We start from the raw sequence: 18,916 nt of genomic DNA, 5'->3' as shown, positions 1-18,916 counted from the left end.
ATACTGCAATGGTGGCCACAAACTAGCTTCACTTTTGGCGCACAAAATAGAACTTGAATGCAAATGACAAACAATCTTCTTCACAACATCAGTTTACTTCCAAAGACACCACATTTTAAATTGTCTCCAAACTGGAATATGTACTATTAATACTCAATGTTGACAGCTTTCCATCACAGAGTAGAGAAATCAGCACTGGAATCTATGACATATATAGACTGATCATTTCTGACGTTTATTTCCCCTACAGAACGGAATAATCATAACACTTGGAAAACTGGGAAGAGGAGTTGTGTGATTTTCAGGGACACTTAAATTACAGCACCTGTCTTTACAGAAATGTGTCGTGACTTTTACTTCAATGAGTGATGGTGCTTCAATGCCATACAGGAAATTTTGAACCAATATAACTCTACCCTTATTTCCTAAGGGCTCTGTAGAAACTTGCCCTTGAATTGCCTTAAGTACCAGGGAAGAGCTAGGAAAGGCCAGGGGAAATAGCTCTCTTCGCTGCTGCTTTCTGCATTATGACTAGGCAAATACTTATCCAGGAGCTGAAATTTTGTTGTCTAAATTATGAAGAGATAAATAGAAATAGCTTTCAAATTTATAAAGGAAGGGAGAGCCAGTATAGTGTTAAACTCTAACCAAATTTCAAATCTTCACTCAGCCATGGAAAGCTACCAGTGACCTTGGGCAAGTCACCTCTCCACTTCAAAGTCAAAAGTCAAACCCACCCTAAACAATGTTTTCAAGGAAACCCTATAATACATCTGCATTATGGTCCCCATAAGTCAGAAATGACTTGAAGGCACAGAACAAGCTTTCGAAATTCACTGAAATAACAGCACTAAGAAAAGAGTGACTGAAGGCTAATAGCTTTTCAATGCCTAGATAGTGAGAAAAACACATGTTCGCACTAGTTGCAAAAGGGAGTAAGTTGACACTTTTAAAAAAAATGACTCATTCATTCTCATTCTCATTCTCATTCTCATTCACTTTAACAGACAAACAGAAATATAAATTAGGATGATATTTCCAGGCTGGAGGTGCATACTAGGTAAAATTTTATCCTACCGAATTATTTATATACAGAATCTCCAGCCAGGGAAAAGAAAAGAGATAACACTGCAGTTGAATGTCAAGCATATATGTTCAAAGGACTTTTCTTTGGTGATGTACACAAGGATGAAATGTAGTATATGAAAGAAAAACAATGATGCTGGTTTTGTACAGCTTTCTTCTCTAATCTCTTTGTCATAGCCTGTGGAGTGATTTCCACGGTGTAGTCTTGATCAGTACTGTTCAAAGTGGTGGTCCTTGGATCCCTGAGCAATTGGTTGCCAGTTACTGACAAATTCCCAAAAAATAAAATTTAAAAATCTCTAGCCAGTGGGCACAAATACTGTGCTAGTTCCTGGCACGATGAGGGGATAGTTGCTAGTCCCCCACATTAAATGGATTAAGAAACACTGATTTAAACGATCTCATCTCATTTGCTGTTTAGCTTCCTGGGCCTGGGTGCACTGAATTAATTAACCAATATTTCTGTAAAAAACATCAACAGGGTGACAAGATGGAAAGGAAAATGGGAATCTTCTATTTTGATCCATATAAATTTATTTATTTATTTAGGCTCCTTATACCGAGTAAGATCTAGCCAAGCTCTGTTTGCTTTGCCTGGAAGCTGTTCTAAAGGGAACTAGTTCTCCCTTTTCACTTTCCACATGCTCTTCTTTACTGAAATGTCAGGGATCTAACCTATAACATTCTGCATACCAAATATATGCCCTACCATTGAGTGACAGTACGTGCTAAGAAAGAAAGTGTTTCAAAAGCATCTTATGGAAGGCTGGGAACAAAACTACATTTACCAAAAATTTCCCATATACACTTGAAAGCACCTGCGTGTACCCTTACACTTGTTGTTAGAATATGCACCTTAAAATGGCACTTAAGTGTAGTGTAGTGGTAAAATAAACAAGATAAGATAGTTTGTCAGTCACATTTAACCACTTTACAATCAAATCCAAAGTTTCTATTTGCTATCTTATCAAATGCAATTGAAGTAGAAGTTTGACTAGAAGCCAAAAACAGATAAATTGAAGAATTGGGATTAGGAAACCAAAAACGAGATAGTGGAAATGGGAGAAGGATTGTAGAAGAACATAAAATGATTTTTTAAATCTATATATATATAAGGGTAATGAAATTTCGGCCTAGGACAAAACCAAAAAACTACACATCCCAGAAACACTAAACTTGGCAGCACAACCCCTCATCCATGCCTCTACATTCATACAACAAACAGTTCCAGTTACTCCAGAAAACGGCCAGGCTTTGAGACTGCTATTCCACCTGGCCAACAAAGGATTCCCATAAGCCACAGCAACGCGTGGCCGGGCAAAGCTAGTATATATATGTGTGTGTGTACCTTTAATGCCATCATTCACATATTTAAAATATTAGTTTTTATCCTGTGCATTAAATATATGAGTCCTCCCCGAAAAGGGCTGGATTTATTTCCCTTTGAATTTATGTTGATTTACGAAAATGTTCAAAATGTTGACAAAATTGCAATGCAGACACATGCATTGCAATTTTGCTGCTAGTATATTTTTAGTGCCTTCCTGTTTTATTTATCAAGGAAATAAATATTTCAAGAGCACTACTCATGTCTTCTGGTGGTCTCAGATCACATTATTATATGCATTTCCTACCACGCTTAGATGTAATCGCAACATGATTTCTCATCTTCATAGCAAATGCTCCAAAGCAAATTAATCATTGCTCCCATTTTAGGAACTAAGATTAGGGACTTGGGGTAGGAAGTTGCTGAGAATCACTTGACAAGAAAATAGTTGAATTGGGATTTTAACATCCCAGTTAACTGCTTGCTGTTGTTGTGCGCCTTCAAGTCATTCACAACACATAGTGCACTCAAAGATGAATCCATGATAGGATTTTATGGGTCTGAGAGTGTGTCAGTCACCCAAAGCCAACCAATGATTTCCCATAACCAAATGGAGAGTCAAACTCAAACCATTATACCATGCTGGGCCTAGAACCAATGCCAGTCATCGGTAGCAATAAACCGCTCCAAAGGACACCAAAGTTCTGCTCCCAACCACTAAGAATTTAACAACTGACTTCTACAATCAGATATCTCTACTAGTAACATGCTTCAAAAATGAAAAAGACGAGAGCTGAGGTTTTCAGTATGCTAAATTCTGTACCACAAGCTGCATTTACACAGAATTTAAACAGCATAAGTATAAATCCAGGGAAGCAGTAAAATGGCAAATCCAATGGATATTTATTGTTCCTGAAAAGCAGAATTTGACCTTGTAGCAATTACATCTTCACTGAATGATAGAGGAGACCCATCATTGTGTGGGTAGGGAAAGCAGCTTTAGCTGAGTATAGGGAATGGATTTGCATATCAAAATCCTCAGGTTCAATCCATATCTCCCTTTAAAAACAATTTAGTAGATGATGGGAAAGATATCTAGTGATATCTAGCTGACATTAAGTTCAGTCAGATCTCCACATTTGCTGGGGTGAAAGTGAAAAACTGCAAATAAAGAAATAGCTTTTCTCCCCCCCCCCCCCCCAAGAGAACATTGCTCTAGGAATTTCTAGGTTTTCCATCACTATTCTAGTCAATTTCCATTGGACATTGAACATAGAATTGCATTCAAGGACCTAGAGATTCCTAGAGATGTATTCTCTCTAGAAATCTCTTGGGTCCTTTGGCATGACTGGAGGAAATTAGCGATAGAATCACACTGGAAGACCTAGAGATCCCTAGAGATAACATTTTAATCAAATCTGTGAAAAATCAAATATGCAAGATTCAAAACTGCAAAATGGATACAATTGGCCCTCCACTTTTGTAGGTTTCACACTCATTGTTTGGATTATTTGCAAGTTTAACTCCACTCCCTCTTCCAAAAGCTTTCTGTGGACTGGCAGTCAATGGTTCATGGACTACTGGTTTGAGCAACCCTGTTCTGAAGGGTGCTACTACATAATAATTTTAATTAAAAATATAAATAAAAGTCATACTTCACAGTTGCATGGCTGTGGCCAGGCACCACTGGACAAGACATGAAATGCTTTGGTCCCACAAGTGCTTCATGGGCACCGAGACGTGACAAGCACGAATTCAGCTGGTGCCACACCACAAGAATCCACTCCACTATCTTGCAAACTGGATCACATGGAGGAGGCATCATTCCTCTGAACTGGAGAGAATAGAATAAGCAGTTGGTTTGAAAGTATTTGCACCTTTTTGCAAAATCAAAAGTTTCATAATTTGACCCCTTGCATGTACGAATTAGTTTTCATAAACAACAACAGCAGCACCAGCAGTGAAGTACGATTTGTGGCCACACACATATACTGCTTAATACTTAGCACCAAGTGGTAATTGTACCAGGGATCAGTTTTTCATTTCACGTCTTTTAACCACTACACAAATGCTTTTCCATGGAGTTTATTCATGCACCTTAAGTTGCAAGTCATGATTTTGAATAATAAAAGTGAGGAGAAATTGGATTAGTTACATCCACATGTGAATGTGTATTTAGAAAAGTGAAGATATTTGAATATTTCAATCATCACAAAGAATAACACAAGGCTGAGAGAAGTTACCCAAAGTTAAAGCATTTTAAGGATAATATTGAAATTTGAGGTGGGATACTCTAAGTATGGACCAAATTCATTACACAGCTTGAGCATCACTTATTATGGAATCCTAACTACTCCAAAGCCCAAAATCATCCACTTCGGTAGTTTACATTGTGACACTTTTGCTTTTTGATGGTTTAATGTACCCAGATTTTGTTTCATAAACAAATTATTAAAATATTTGTTTATAATTACTTTTAGGTTATGTGTATGAGATGTATATAAAACATACATGAATTTCATGTTTAGACTTGGGTCTCTAAGATATCTAATTTATGTATATGAACCTATTCCAAAATCTCTCCCCCACACAATCCAAAATGCAGAACACCTCTGGTTCCAAATATTTTTGGATAAAGGTTACTAAATCGGCTCCTGAAACTTTGATTTCAGCCATGAGGACAATTATTATATTATTAATTTCATTGTGGGCTTGTGACTCAGAAATAAATACAGCCTAATAGCATGCAAACCCAATGGTCTATGGAACACTTTGTTTAATTCCCACTGAAACTATTAAAGTGATATTAGCTAGGCAGTCTGTCTGCAACTGTCATACCACACACCTCCAGAGGAAACAAGGTATAACATTACACTTAGCAAGAGTCTGCTGTGTTTACAGAAAGGATAACCTGCAGAATGCAGATGCTATTGCTGAAACCATCTTGCCAAGACAAGCTTGCGGAACGTGCTTGGTGTATTTCTAGCTTTACCTAAGAACACAGGAATCAAATGGGATTGCAACGGTTCCTCTTAATTAACATTTTATGCTAACTGGGGCACACATTCAGATAGACACACTGCTGGTATGTTCCATCTCTGGTGGTGGAAACATACATGGTGTTGTAAAGTGACTTACTCAGGTCCCCAATGAGCTTGCATAACAGCAAGCGTGAATGACGGTTGAAGTAGCATTCAAAGTTCAGTAGATAAGAGAAGGTTTTATAATAAAAAAATCTGAGTCATATGAAAGTTTTATTAGGGCTATATCACTCATTTTACCGCTGCAAGCAAAATATTACATCATCAACAGCACAGAAAATGATTGGACCAGCAGTTGAATTTTCATTCAACATTGGCAATAAAGTTCTTTATCAAACTTGATGGTAGCTGGATGGTTTAGGGGGAGCCAAAAGCCTGTGTAAGACAGCTCTGTCTTTCAAGAGAAGTGATATCTAGCAGGCTCTTGAGGAGAGATGGGAAAAAGGCTATCCTCTAGCATTTGTCATCTGAGGCAGCAGAACCAGCCTTGAAGCTTAGCCTGTCTGGACACAGTGGAAATAGGTGAACCAGATGCATCAGAGGCAAATACATCAGAACTATACTTGATGTGAAATGTTAAAAGTTGCTCAGCATCATTATTGAAAGGGGTCTTTTTTTCTAGATAAGAAAAGGAAAAAATTAAAGCCTTAAAATACCACGCTAGGACCAATAGTTATTTAAGGCCCTTTCTGATAACTGGCTATATGGAAAATAAGGCCATCTAAACAGGGTCAGCCTTGCATTTGGGCAGTTGCTGGGTTTCAGGATTTTGGCAAGGTTGACTGTGGATGCTTTTCCTGCTCCTTTCCTTCCTGATAAGCACCATTTAAATTCCTTATAATTATCTCATTGAAGCATTGCTCCAGGGTGCTGTGAGGAACTGGAATGACAAGATCATGCAATGCTTAGAATGCCCTAGTCTTCCAACGCCTTAGTAAGAAAAGTGGTATCCGTTAATGGATCTGTCCAATGTCCTGTAACACTAGAACTGGCTGTGCTAACTAATATGTTTATTGTAATAAAAGCAAATAAGTGACAATAACAAATTGATGAATGCAAACGCTTCTTATAGGCCTTGTAAGTCTTATTAGCCTATTGATAGAAATTCAAATATTCTCATTCTGCCAAGATAGCAACTGATTATCCATAATCAACTTAAGGGGAAACTGAAGCATATAATTCAGACCAAATCAGGCTTATTTTCAATGTAAGCAGCTTCACAAAACTAGGCTCTTCTTGTTCTGTAACAACAGTATTAAGAAAGTGCCAAATAATAATGTTCCCATACAGTGACAGCCAGCTGGTATTATTAATAACTTAAAATTATGCATTCAGTTTTTGTTGTGGGTGTTCACTAATTTGCTGCATCTCTTTCACCGTATTCATACACTTGTTCCGTTTTGCTCGTTTTTGATAAACAGCACTGATAGAAGATGGAAAGCACTTCAGGCATTTATCAGAGGGGGAGTCAAAGCCTGGAAGAGGACTGAAGAGCCAAACACAAGCATTCAGTCAAGGGATAATGCAGTGCTTTGAGGCAAGAGCTAAAAAGGAAATCCTTTCATAAGAACAAACTCATGTTCTTCCTAATCTCATTATAAGCAGCGCTTTCTGGTATGCAGGAAAATTTAAGAGACTCACTGTAGAAGGAACCTTCCTCCACCCCCAGCTCTATCTTAATGGCTCAGCTGTGGACATTTAGTTTAAATTACTTTTTAAAAGGGAATAATCATAATCAGGGATGTGCACATCAAGGGCTGCACACTAAGGTAACCCAAATTCAGTACCTTCTATGCATAATGGGAATTAAGCAGACTGGCTTATTTTTGCACAATTAATTCTTCTTGCTCTCATTATAAAAATCAAAGAAGTTATAGTATCCCTTTGGCAAAAGAACTACAGAGCAATCACCCTGGATCTGGAGATAAGAGGAACGCAACCTGACTGTTTTTGAGATGTTCCAGATCTTGGCTGGCAGCCTGTGCACATTTAATGGGAGTAAATTCCACTAACATCAAGGGGACTTACTATATATCTTGACTAAACATCTTGTTACTGGCATACACAAGACATATTTTTTTTATCAATGTGGAGGTTGGTATTTCTTTCCTCCCTTTGTACCAAAGTTTCCTTGGACCAGCTATAGAGTTTCAATTCTCCAGCCACCCATATCTGGTAGGGTGGAATGATCAGAGAATCATCTGGCTATGTTTCCCAAAATTATTACACAATCCTTTAAGTTCTCCAGGGAGCAGACTTTGGTGGAGAATGTAATCATATCACATCTGGTTATGAGGACATAGTCAGATACTTCTCCATTTCCACCTTTGCTCTCACCAGGCACTGAATAGTCATAGAGCAGTGGCTGCAGTGACCCTATGGTAAATTTAGAAGCCAATGAATGGATAACTGTAGTGTTAGCCATAGCTATGCTGAACCATATAGGATTAAGGCATTAAACTTCCATGAAGACAATTTTCACAATGACAACTGTCCATGTGTGGAGCTTAGGAGAGTTGTGGTTTAAAAACACATCATATATTAATCCAGGCCAGGGAAGAATGCAACTCTGAGAATTAAAGCACTGTGATGCATGTCTTATGTCTTGCATAAACATTAAAAGCTCCAAATATTTTTGTCTATCCCAGAAAATGTTCATGTTATCTTTAACTACTATGGCCAACAGTTTTGTAATAACAAGCTGAGATGACAACCAGGATGTTTTCTGGTTCAAAACACAACCAGAAAGCTTTAAGATGTTACTTACATTGTCACTACTGATTGCTGCGATTATGTATGAGAATTGCCTTGAGTACAGTCTATGATACAAAGTACATATGGGATAATCATAATAAGCTCAGCTTTTCTATCTATCAAAGCACAATTTATAACTAGGTTCCATTTAGGACAGTGGTGGGCCAATCTTCTCCCCAACAATATTTAGGAACTGCACTGGTGCAGATGAGTGCACTTGAAGTTATATTGTGTCACTTTTAATTGCCATTTTTGGCTTATTTCAGCCATTTTGGGTGATTGAGGAGTTGGGTGGGTGAGATAAACCACTTCATTTATATATTCTTTGGATACATTTGGGTCCGTCTTGATGTGGTGGTGGAGTTTTCAAAGGGGTTTAGGGGCTGAATGTTCAGAACGTGAACACTATCAGAAAGGCATTCTTGAAGGAAAACCATCAAATGAGTTTCTCAATTTTCTTGAGATCCAAATAATCTCTCAGATTGGCTATGTCTCATCAGGATGGTGACCTCTCTCTTGCTAACAAGGCATATTCCTGGGAAGTCTATCTTCAGCAGTGCCTCTCACTGTTGTAATATTGTAGGTTTTTGAGTTATTCTCCAAAGAAAAACTATCCTCCTGCAGTCCTGCCATCAACATGACATGGAAGCCAACATACTTTTATTTGTAAAGGCAGTGAAACCTTTGCTGGAGTCTTTAATGGAAACAGTGATGCCAGATAGGATACACATCTTTAACATAGCAGATGATATCACTAATGCCCTTTAATTTCGCTCAACTATAAAATTTAAGATTAATAGGTCATGGTGTCTGAAAAATTACTAACTTGCTGCTGGACTGGGAAAAGTCTATGAAATCCTGTCTGTTTGTTTTTCTAATACCCAAATCAAAGTCCATAGAACCAAAGAAGTCTAAGGCTGAATTATTATGAAATTATTACCCAATCATACATTCATTGGACTTTTTGTCCCTCAGAAGAAAAATCTTATTTATTGATCTTGTTTTACTTAATTTTCTGTAATTCGTCTGAACTTCTTTGCTGGAGAACAATGTCCTGTGATTCAAGCATGTATGACCCTTACCTTACTTAATACCTTCCTGCGTAAGAATCTCTGCAGAAGGCCATGGATTGGCTCTCCATCCCATCTTAGCTGAACCCAGAGGAAATGTTGCTGAACCATCAGGTCAGAGCCTTGAAGCCGAGATTTTGCAATGGTCCCCAAAAGAAAGCAGTTTTCATGAAAGTAATAAGCCTCAGATACACCATTGACTGCAAGATACAAAAAGGAAACCACTTAAATAAATTCTGCAATCATTGATACTGCTCTGATAAAAGGAAGCATGAACCAAATGAAGCCACTGTATCACAGATGGCTTTTAATGCCAGAGACAGAGGGAGAAGAAATTCAGTGTTTTCTTCTAAAGTAAATTTCTAGATTGCTACCTATCACAGAAAATCCAAGAAAAATAAGTATTTGTAACTTTGTTTTTGTTTGTTTGTTTGGACATTTGTATGTAGATTTTGTATTAATTTGTCTAAATAAAAATTGATTTTTAAAAAGAAAGAAAATCCAAGCAGAATTCAAATATTTTGTACCTTTCTTTACAGTGCAGGGATTATCAGAGCCACGGTTTTCAAGTGGTTGAAGAAACTCTCCTAGTAATTCCGATAATGAAGCTTTTTCCAAATCTTCTAAAATTACAATGATTCTGTTGCTTACAGAAGGCTGTTTCACTGGGATCAAGCAAGCTGTAAGTACAAAGAGCCCACAGTGACTGGCAGAGAAAATCTCCCTCTATTACAAAAGCAGTTTAGAGACGCACATAACTAGATCAGCTTTCCATAACCAGGTACCAATGAAATACTTCAGATTATAGATGGGTCAACTAAGAGCAACACTGTTTGGGGATGACAATTTGAAGAAGGATGTGTGCTGCCAACCTGAGATCGGAGGATGCCCAAAACAAAGCCCTGTGGAAACCACAGTCACATGTGGTTCCCCTTCTTGGGAAAATGGCTTAAGAAAGAAGAAAAAGAAGCTTGAAGAAGGATGAATTAGAACACATATGAGCCTTCATGGTGATTGTTTTCTTCAGTTTAGGAGCCAATATTTGGACTATTAAACTTTGGCAATGGCTGAATAAATGGTGAAGCCTGATGGCCACATGTAATGTGAATCATTCAACTACAGAATTCACAATATTAACCATTCCTAGCCAAACTCTCACCTACAGATTGTCAATGCCATGTCCTACAGAACAGCTGACAGTCTGAGCTTAGGGGACAGGTGACAGTTCATGCAAATATATCGGCAACAGAGCGTCATTGTGTTTACAGAAGTGAGATGAAAGAGAAACGACTGATTTGTAAGAAACAAAGCTGAAGATTAAAGAATTTTCTCCTCAGAAAAGCCCAAGGAGAGTTGAATGATGAACGTCTAAGTCTTTTAAGTACTATGACTGCTGAAAAACAGATAACCTTTTCAAGTACTTACAATATCTGTCTGACCAGAAGATAATACTGATGCTAGAGATGGCTTGAATCTATCAGACCCACATTTTCTAAATATTCATTGATTATGGAGGGGGAGATTTGAGGGTGAGGAAAATTTCCCTGATCTCTTCAGCAAGGATGGTTTAACAAAATTTAGTTGACAGGATGACCAAGGCTGACTTCCTTTTATGGGTGACTTGAAAAAGAGTTTCTTTGCTGTTCTCCTTCTAGCTATATATCCTCTGGACATGTGTTTCTCCTTTGTAACATCATTCCAATTGCATTCTTTTCTGGTCTAGGAAGGCTGTTTTAAAAAGTCAAAGAAAAGGAGAAACTACTTTGCTACCCTGCCAAATAATTAACTCATTCCAGTCTAAAAAACTTGGAGAAAATTATCTCCCTATTTTTTTAATCGTGTCAGAAGTGACTTGAGAGCATAGTGCAAGTCGCATCTGGTGTGAGAGAATTGGCCGTCTACAGAGACGTTGCCCAGGGGATGCCCATCTGTGTTACTTGGAGGCTTCTCTCATGTCCTCGGAAGCTAGAGCTGACAGACGAGAGATCATCTTGTTTCGCGAATTCGAACCAGCAACCTGCAGGTCAGCAACCCATCCTTCAGGTCAGCAGTTCACAAGGGTTTAACCCACTGCATCACCGCGGCCCTATGAAAGCAGTTAAACACTCCTGATTACTTTTTGTAGGAAGGCTGGGGTTTGTTTTGTTGCTCTTTCTTGAAAATGGAAGAGGGGAAATTTGGGGCCCCACAATGGTTAGTGATTTTTATGTCAGATCCCTTTCAAGATATATGTATGTATGTATGTTTGTTTTTCATCCCCACAAGTGGTTACTCATTCTTTTCAATGAACTAATATATTTGATGCTTTTACCTATCATAAACATCAGTAACCCTCAGATAGTTTGCTGAAAATTATCTTTTTATTTGCAATAAACAAGTCAAAAATCAGACTAGTCCAAACAGAATTACTAGGGCAATGTCTAGCAATGTCTTACTCTTGCCATAAACCTTTGTGATTTAGTATTTCATTTATGAACATCTGTATCAAATATTCATAAGCAATAGTATTCCTGTGGAAATCAGTATAGTTAAAAGATTGCATCACTCTGATGAAACCTCTATATTGAAGCGGGGAGAGGCAAAGTGGAAATTCCAAGGCATTTGAACTCTTGTTCAAACCCAAAGAAATGAATTTAGCCCAATATATAATTATAATCCTATGGAATAACTTCAATTTGTGCTACTGTTAGGGAAATCTTATCAATCAGGAGTGGGGATCATGCGGCTCTCCAGATGTGCTGGATGACAAATAATCCCATTATCCCTTGACAGCACAACTAGTCATGAGAGTTGCCGGCAGCTACAATACACATTGTGGAAAACTACATGCTTCCTATCTTGTTATATGTTTTTAATCAGAAATGGCACTGCCAATAAATATTACTAGCCCTGGAAGTGGATAAATAATTGAGGTCTAACAGTGCAATTGTATCTGGTCTTTAAAAAAGTTTAGGTCAAAATAAACGACTGGCCTAATAATGTTGAACATCTAAAAAGCCTTTTTTTAAAAACTGCAGATATACCGTAGTTGCATGTCTGTCAAAAACAATGGAAAGGAATGCAGAGCCTGTCACTGAGCACAATCTTCAGTTGAAGGTCTCTTAAATATCCATTTTTTTCTGGCATTTCCAAAAGGTTTTATTAAAATTAAAGTGCTTTCCAACATGCAGCCCTAATACCTTTGCACTCAGCAGTAAACAACATTATTTTGAATGGTGCTTACTTCCAGGTCCAAGGCAGTCCAAGATTGCACATAGTGCATTTTCTTTATAAGCCTCATTAAAAATGTGGCTCGCAGTTGTAAATCTCCCTTCTACTGATTTATTAAAAGAATCTTACCACTATTGATGAATAATTCTGCAAGTTGCTCCTTGGAGAAATCAGCATCTATCTTCACTTTAACTATTTCACAGCAGAATCCAGCAGCCATTTGCTTGTGCTGTATTAAAAGTTCAGAAACTTAGTAAAGGTATGTAATGCTTTCCTCCTCACCCCCTGCCCCATTATTGAAGGATTTTATCTCCCTACCTTCATACAGAGGGCGATCTGATCTGCCACATAATCCTGCAAACTTCCTTCTGGACCATGGAAGATGATATTTCGATACTGTTCCACCTAGGGATAAATACATAAATACTGATGTATATTTCAACAGGGTTACTTCAAAATTAATGGAAACAATGTTTTGTGAACACTATTAGTGGTATAAACCTATAGTGGTCTATTCAAAAGAACATCCTACTGAATTCAGTGGGCATTACTGCTATTGAAATTATCTCTTGAAGTCAAGATGACTAAACTGGGGATGTCATACTCTGGGACATACTATGAGATGACATGACTCATTGGAAAAGACTTTGTAATATCTTTTAGTGCTTGGTAGTGCTTGGTAATGTGGAAAGTAATAAAAAAAGAAAAGTAAAGTAAAACATACACTACATTTGAATTGATTCATTCGAGAAAGCTACAGTCCTGCATTTGCAAGACTTGAGCAGGCCAATTGATAACTGACTTGAGCAGGGCTCCTAGAGCACGGCTGACAAATTCGTTTTCATTGAGGGGCACATCAGCCTTATGATTGCCTTCAAAGGGCCATTGAATCCATGGATGGAGAATCCGTGAATATATCATTTTAAAATGGACATTGTTCTTTAGTTTTTACTCAGTTTGGGTCCCTGGATGTTATTGAATGACACCTCCCATAACTTTTGATTATTTGCCTTGTAGACTGGGAATAATGGGAGCTGCAGCCCAACAGCACTTGTGGTTTTGAGGTTGGGGAGAGGTTCAGGCATCATAGCCACAAGCCTTGTATCTAAATTCAAACTCACTATCTTGATAAACAGAACACACTGAATCCTAGCAGATGTCACTATATCACAACTCCCATCAGCTGTAGTCATGATGTTTAATGATGAGGAATAAAGGAATTATAGTTCAGCATATGGAGGGCAACATAAACATGGTGGGCCAGATTTGGCCTGCAGGCCTTCAGTTTGATGTACAGTATCACATTCATAAGGACACCACAAAGCTACTTGATTGCAAGTAACAACAGATGAATCAAGTGATTGACTGATTTGTAGACATTTAAACAATAGTAAACGTGGTAGATACAGGAGGTATGTCAAATCTTATTTTGTCCGTGGGAAAAAAAAATGTCCTTATCAGAGGTAATAGTGTTTATTGCATCACCTGTAGTAGTGATCACAGAATGGGCATCACCATTTCCTAATCTGCAAGGGAGCCTGGAAATGTCTTAATGTTTTCTAGCAGTAACACAGATTTGTGTGTGTGTGGAGGGAGGGGGAGATAGAGATGTTCATTTATCCTGTTAGTATAGACTTCAGGCTAAGCAGAGGTTAATAAAGGCTTCGGTTCACCTGTTGTGGATGAATGTGAACTTTGCTCCTCCTTTGGTATTAACAGTGTTATGCCTATCTTGTACTTATTCTCCATGGTACTATGGGACAATTGGCTTTGGGTAGTGCTTTAAAAGAATTTATTAATTGGCTTTGTTAAACTCATTTAAACTTGCCTCAGAGGAAGGCAAGGGCAAATCCCTTTGAACAAATTCTGCCAAGAAAACCTTATGATAGCTTTGCCTTAGGGTCATCATAACAGAACTTTATTTGAAGGAACACAACAACACTGTTAATTATTTACCTCATTGGCATTTAATTGCATATAAATAGCATTTTGGCCACTTTGGGAAGGCTTGTGCAATTATTGGTGAGCAGCCACATCCACCTATTGGTGAAAGGTCTCTAGGCTTGCCTTTTGGGTGCTGGGACTCAAGGATGGAAAAGTGAGCAACATTTGAAATGAGATTGTCTGCCTTTTTCCTATAAGGCTCTGAGCTTGAGCAGGAGGTCAGCATGTAAGACATCCTGGAAATGAGCTGGCTAGTATCAAGTAAAATTTATTGGTTTGTATCTGGAGCCTGCAGCTGATGGCCCTTGCCATACTGAAGAAGAGATAAATACATACCACCTTCGGAATACACTTCAGTATGCAACCCTGATGCAGGTCAAGTTAAAATAGTTAATAAAGTGGCTCTTATTTATCCATAAATTTGTGCATCTATCTTTATCCTCTGAACGGATTTGGATTCAGTATAATTTATTTGCCAAAGTTGGTGTTAGCAACAAGCTCTTTTACTACTGAACAATTAAATATCACTTAAAATCAAAAGTCAAGTTCCAAAGAGCTCCTTTAGATGCAGTTAAGGACAATCCTCATGTTATTTCACCACTGTGAGAACAGCAGCATGGGGTCAGATCTAAGTCTAAATAACTGACATTAAAATATATTCACAAAGTGGCTTCATGATGTCTGTATATCAGCTACTTGGGAACATGAAATACAAGTCCTGATGACCATTTCCCCACAGGTAACTATAACATTTAAGGTTAGGGCAATCAGTGGCTATTGATAAAGACGGCAGTTAATCACTTCCAAAAGCCTGGAGATGATATATCACCAACCTGACTAGTAGCCACTGAGGTCTTAACCTCCTAGAATGTATCCTGTCCCCTTTTAAGGATGTCTGAGATGGCAAGCTTTCAAGCTGCTGAAAAACTGTACACAGAAATACAGTCAGCACTCTACATTAGTGGGGTTAGCATGGACAAGACCACCATGAAAATGAAACAACATGAATAAAAAAGTTGATCACAGAATTGCATTGAAGATCCTGAAGATTCCTAAAGAGATGTTATTTCTGGAAATACCTAGGTCTTTAAGGTATGACTCTATGGCCATCCTCAGGCAGAAGGTGATTATATAGACTGGAGAACCTAGATTCCCAGAAAGCACAATTTAAGCAAATACATGAACAATCAACATTGCAAAAGTCAAACCCACACATGTGGATGGCCAACTGTACTTCCTTTTGTCTGTCCTGAACCTCTCACTATTCTATGGCTTCTATAGATGATTCAAAGTTCTTGCATTATGAAACTGATCAGAAGGTTCTACATTAGCAGAGGGTTGGACTTGATGTCTCATGAAGCTTCTCTCAACTGTGATTCTAGGATTCTGTACAAATTGTATACCCCTATAGATCCTGGCCATGACATGAATTTAAACATGGATACAGCAATGACAGGAAAGCACTCTTCTAGAATCCCATGTTTTATAGTTCAGTTTCCAGATGATATCTAATGCTTCAGACTTCATTTCCTGGCAATATAACTACCTGCAGGCAATTCTGAAGATAATTTTACAAATTGAATTCCAAGAAGACAGAATTAAATTGCTATCATTTTGAAAGTTATGCTCTTTGAAGGTGGCTTCTGGAGTTAGCTTTCAGCTCCAGAATTTATACTAAAGTGTACTTCTAGATAAAAGGGCAGGGAGTCAGTTGACCACCAATATCACTGAATTCTATTAAATTCCATCAGCACCCCCTTTCTGCTCCCCAATATGACAAATGGGCAAGGATGACAGAAACTGAAGTCCATCAACATCTAGAGGTCTACACATACCTCACTCTTATTTTACAGTAGGAAAGTGAATTCATGTCAATGCAGAGGCTTTTAGATTCTCTCTTTCATCATCCCCAGTCTGCATGGCCAATACTCAAGGCTAATGCTTTAGTCCAGCAACATCTCTCTTTATAGAGTACAAACCATCAATATCAATTAGAACATATTCATGGGCGGTTGCTGGGGATAAAAGAGGAGTGGAGATTTGTCTTTTTGCCTTGTTTGTGAGCTGCCTGTTGGGTCACCATAGGATTTGGCATCACATGCAGCCTTGGTCTGATGCAGCAGAGCCGTTATTACATCACGAACAGAAAGACACATTTTGGCACACAGAAAAAACTAGTAATATTACAAAAAGTTACAAACTGAATTGTCAAGGCCAGAAGAAAATGTTCTGTATTAAAGTGTTGCTGACGCTGCTTCTGTTTTCCTTGGGTGGCTGCCTTTCTAATCCATTCTCCTAGGCAGCAGAATGGAATCAAATGGGAAAACAAGGCTTACTCAGCCAGCTGTTGTAATGGAGACAGAGCTATACGTATTCCAGTCTTGGATGTTCACAAAAGACAGAACCCAAAGGCACCAAGATCAAAGTAATGGGTAGATTTGCATAGCTATTTTCCTCCCTTTTCATTCTGAATATTACCCTTGTCTTAACAACACCAGAAACTGGTGTCTGAAACAATCCATGACGTGCTTGGCTCTTAGCCCAGCAGACAAAGGAAGAAAATCAGCTTGTTTTAGTGGCTATCCCAGGGTTTGACTGAAGGTAGAACTGGACCTGCTGGATGATTTGTAGTAAATCAGCAAGAATTTCTGATTCCCAAATGTTTAGCAACAGCAATGACATTGTCAATAAAAAAACCCTCCTACCACATTCACCCAAAATTATATTGCAGAAGTGTGTGTGTGTGTGTGTGTGGGGGGGGGGGGAGTCTAGTATAACCAACAGTGAACTCCTCTGTGGAAGACTTCCAACTCTATTTAAGTTGTGCTACTTAAAAGAAATTGCCAGGGTCATGATTCTTGAATTCTAGAACCTTTATCACATCAACTCCTATAATACTATATTCCACTTTAACTGTGAAATTTCAGGTTTTGTAGTTTAGTGAGGCCCAAAAGCTCTCTGGCTGAGAATTCTAAATGCCTCCCCAAACCTTCAAATCCCAGGGTTCCAAAGGATGTTGCCAGAGCAGTTAAAAGTGAAATATAGCACTATAACAATGTAGTGTGATATGCAGCTAAGTGTATATCTTATGAAATTGTCTCTATCTTGTTTTTTTTTGGGGGGGGGGAGGTAATTTTCCAAGAGTTAATATTTCCTTTTTCAGTCTCCCTTCTTATCTATATTAGTGAGGACTGGACAGAAGCAGAAGAATTATCACAAAACAAATACTAGTGGTGATGCTATGACAGAGCAAAAAGGGCATTGCCTCCAAATAAGAAATCACCCTCTATATACATATTCAAGGGAATATGTATATAGAAAAAAAAAGAGTTATATGTATGCATGACTGATTTTGAGTGTCTCACTTTTTGCTATGTTAGACATTTGGGGAAAGAAGAAAATGTTCATGAAATGGCAGGCACAATTCATATTTAGAGGGCAAGTGCTTCATTTTGCTCCCCACTGCCATAGCTGCACTTTCAGAAAAAAGGAAAAAAAACCACAGGATCTGTTAATGTATATAACTTGAAAGAATTTACTGAAATAGTCAAAAGAGATTAATACTATTATGCAAGTTCTTACCAGCCTGAAATAATTTTGCAATGTCTGAAGATGGATTGTGGATGCATAACTCACACTGTGCAGACAGCCTTCTGGGGGACCTTTCAGAGACAAGAGTAAATTGGAACAATCTTAAATTCTGGAGCAGTTGAAGGCGGAACTACATGTTACATTTAAGGTTGTTCATCTTACTTTTATGGCAGTTGTAACAAAGGGATTGTTATTATAATCAAAGCACAAAGGAAGGGAAAGGTTATCCCTAGCATCCCTAGTCATACCCTACAAATCTCTCTCAGCCCTGACACTACAACTTCCAGCATGAACGTGGGCATCCTTTGGTCCTCAAAGTTTTTGAGCACTGTAGTTTAGCATTGGACTTGAAAGAAATTGGTGGTCAAAACATCTGGAAAGCAAAAAGGTTGGGTCCATTATGTTCAAGGTTCTTTATATGCTTTAGTTTAGTTGTCCTTACAATGTCAAGTAGACCTGTATCATTATATCAAAGATAGTTTGGGTTGAAGTGTGAAATACTGGTTTGCCTGTCAGCCAATGAATGTAGGCTTGAGAGGAAATCTGACTCAAAGACCTTTTGGTTCTGAATGTATTTTACTAATTATTACATCATGCCAGCAGAATGAAAACTTAGATTCTACACTCAGATGATATGCAGATAAATAACATATGGACTACAAAGATTAACATTAACCTGATCTGTTAACTAGATGGTACAGATTTTCAGTATGATTACATAAAAAATCATCCCCAAAATAAGCTCTTGCGAAAGGCAACCTCAAAACTTCCCTGCTCTTTTTGTTCAAATTTTCATTTTCAACATATTTAAAGAAGCCAAGTTCATTAAATGACCTTCAGGGGCTAATAAAGATGTAGGACCCAAATTACATGAGATGACATCTAGTGGCAAT

The 18,916-nt window shown here is 38.1% G+C and overlaps 1 protein-coding gene across 5 annotated transcripts in view; it reads right to left on the bottom strand.

Moving 5' to 3' along the window:
- cttnbp2 (cortactin binding protein 2) overlaps positions 1-18,916 on the bottom strand; it is a 121,856-nt gene that overhangs the window by 13,331 nt on the left and 89,609 nt on the right. For 4 of the 5 annotated variants that reach the window (XR_010006687.1, XM_062982395.1, XM_062982396.1 and 1 more), the window contains 6 exons: positions 18,015-18,094; positions 12,807-12,893; positions 12,618-12,717; positions 9,806-9,958; positions 9,291-9,478; positions 4,069-4,247 (listed from right to left, as the gene is read on the bottom strand). Coding sequence is in view for 4 of the 5 variants with exons in the window: in XM_062982395.1 (XP_062838465.1) it covers positions 4,069-4,247; positions 9,291-9,478; positions 9,806-9,958; positions 12,618-12,717; positions 12,807-12,893; positions 18,015-18,094 (787 nt within the window). In the remaining variant the exon portion in view is untranslated. The remainder of the gene's footprint in view (positions 1-4,068; positions 4,248-9,290; positions 9,479-9,805; positions 9,959-12,617; positions 12,718-12,806; positions 12,894-18,014; positions 18,095-18,916) is intronic. The other variant, XM_062982397.1, reaches the window with a different exon arrangement.

Source organism: Anolis carolinensis, chromosome 5, assembly GCF_035594765.1.
Source record: "Anolis carolinensis isolate JA03-04 chromosome 5, rAnoCar3.1.pri, whole genome shotgun sequence".
Taxonomy (NCBI): domain Eukaryota; kingdom Metazoa; phylum Chordata; class Lepidosauria; order Squamata; family Dactyloidae; genus Anolis; species Anolis carolinensis.
This window is presented reverse-complemented; position numbering and strand designations above follow the sequence as displayed.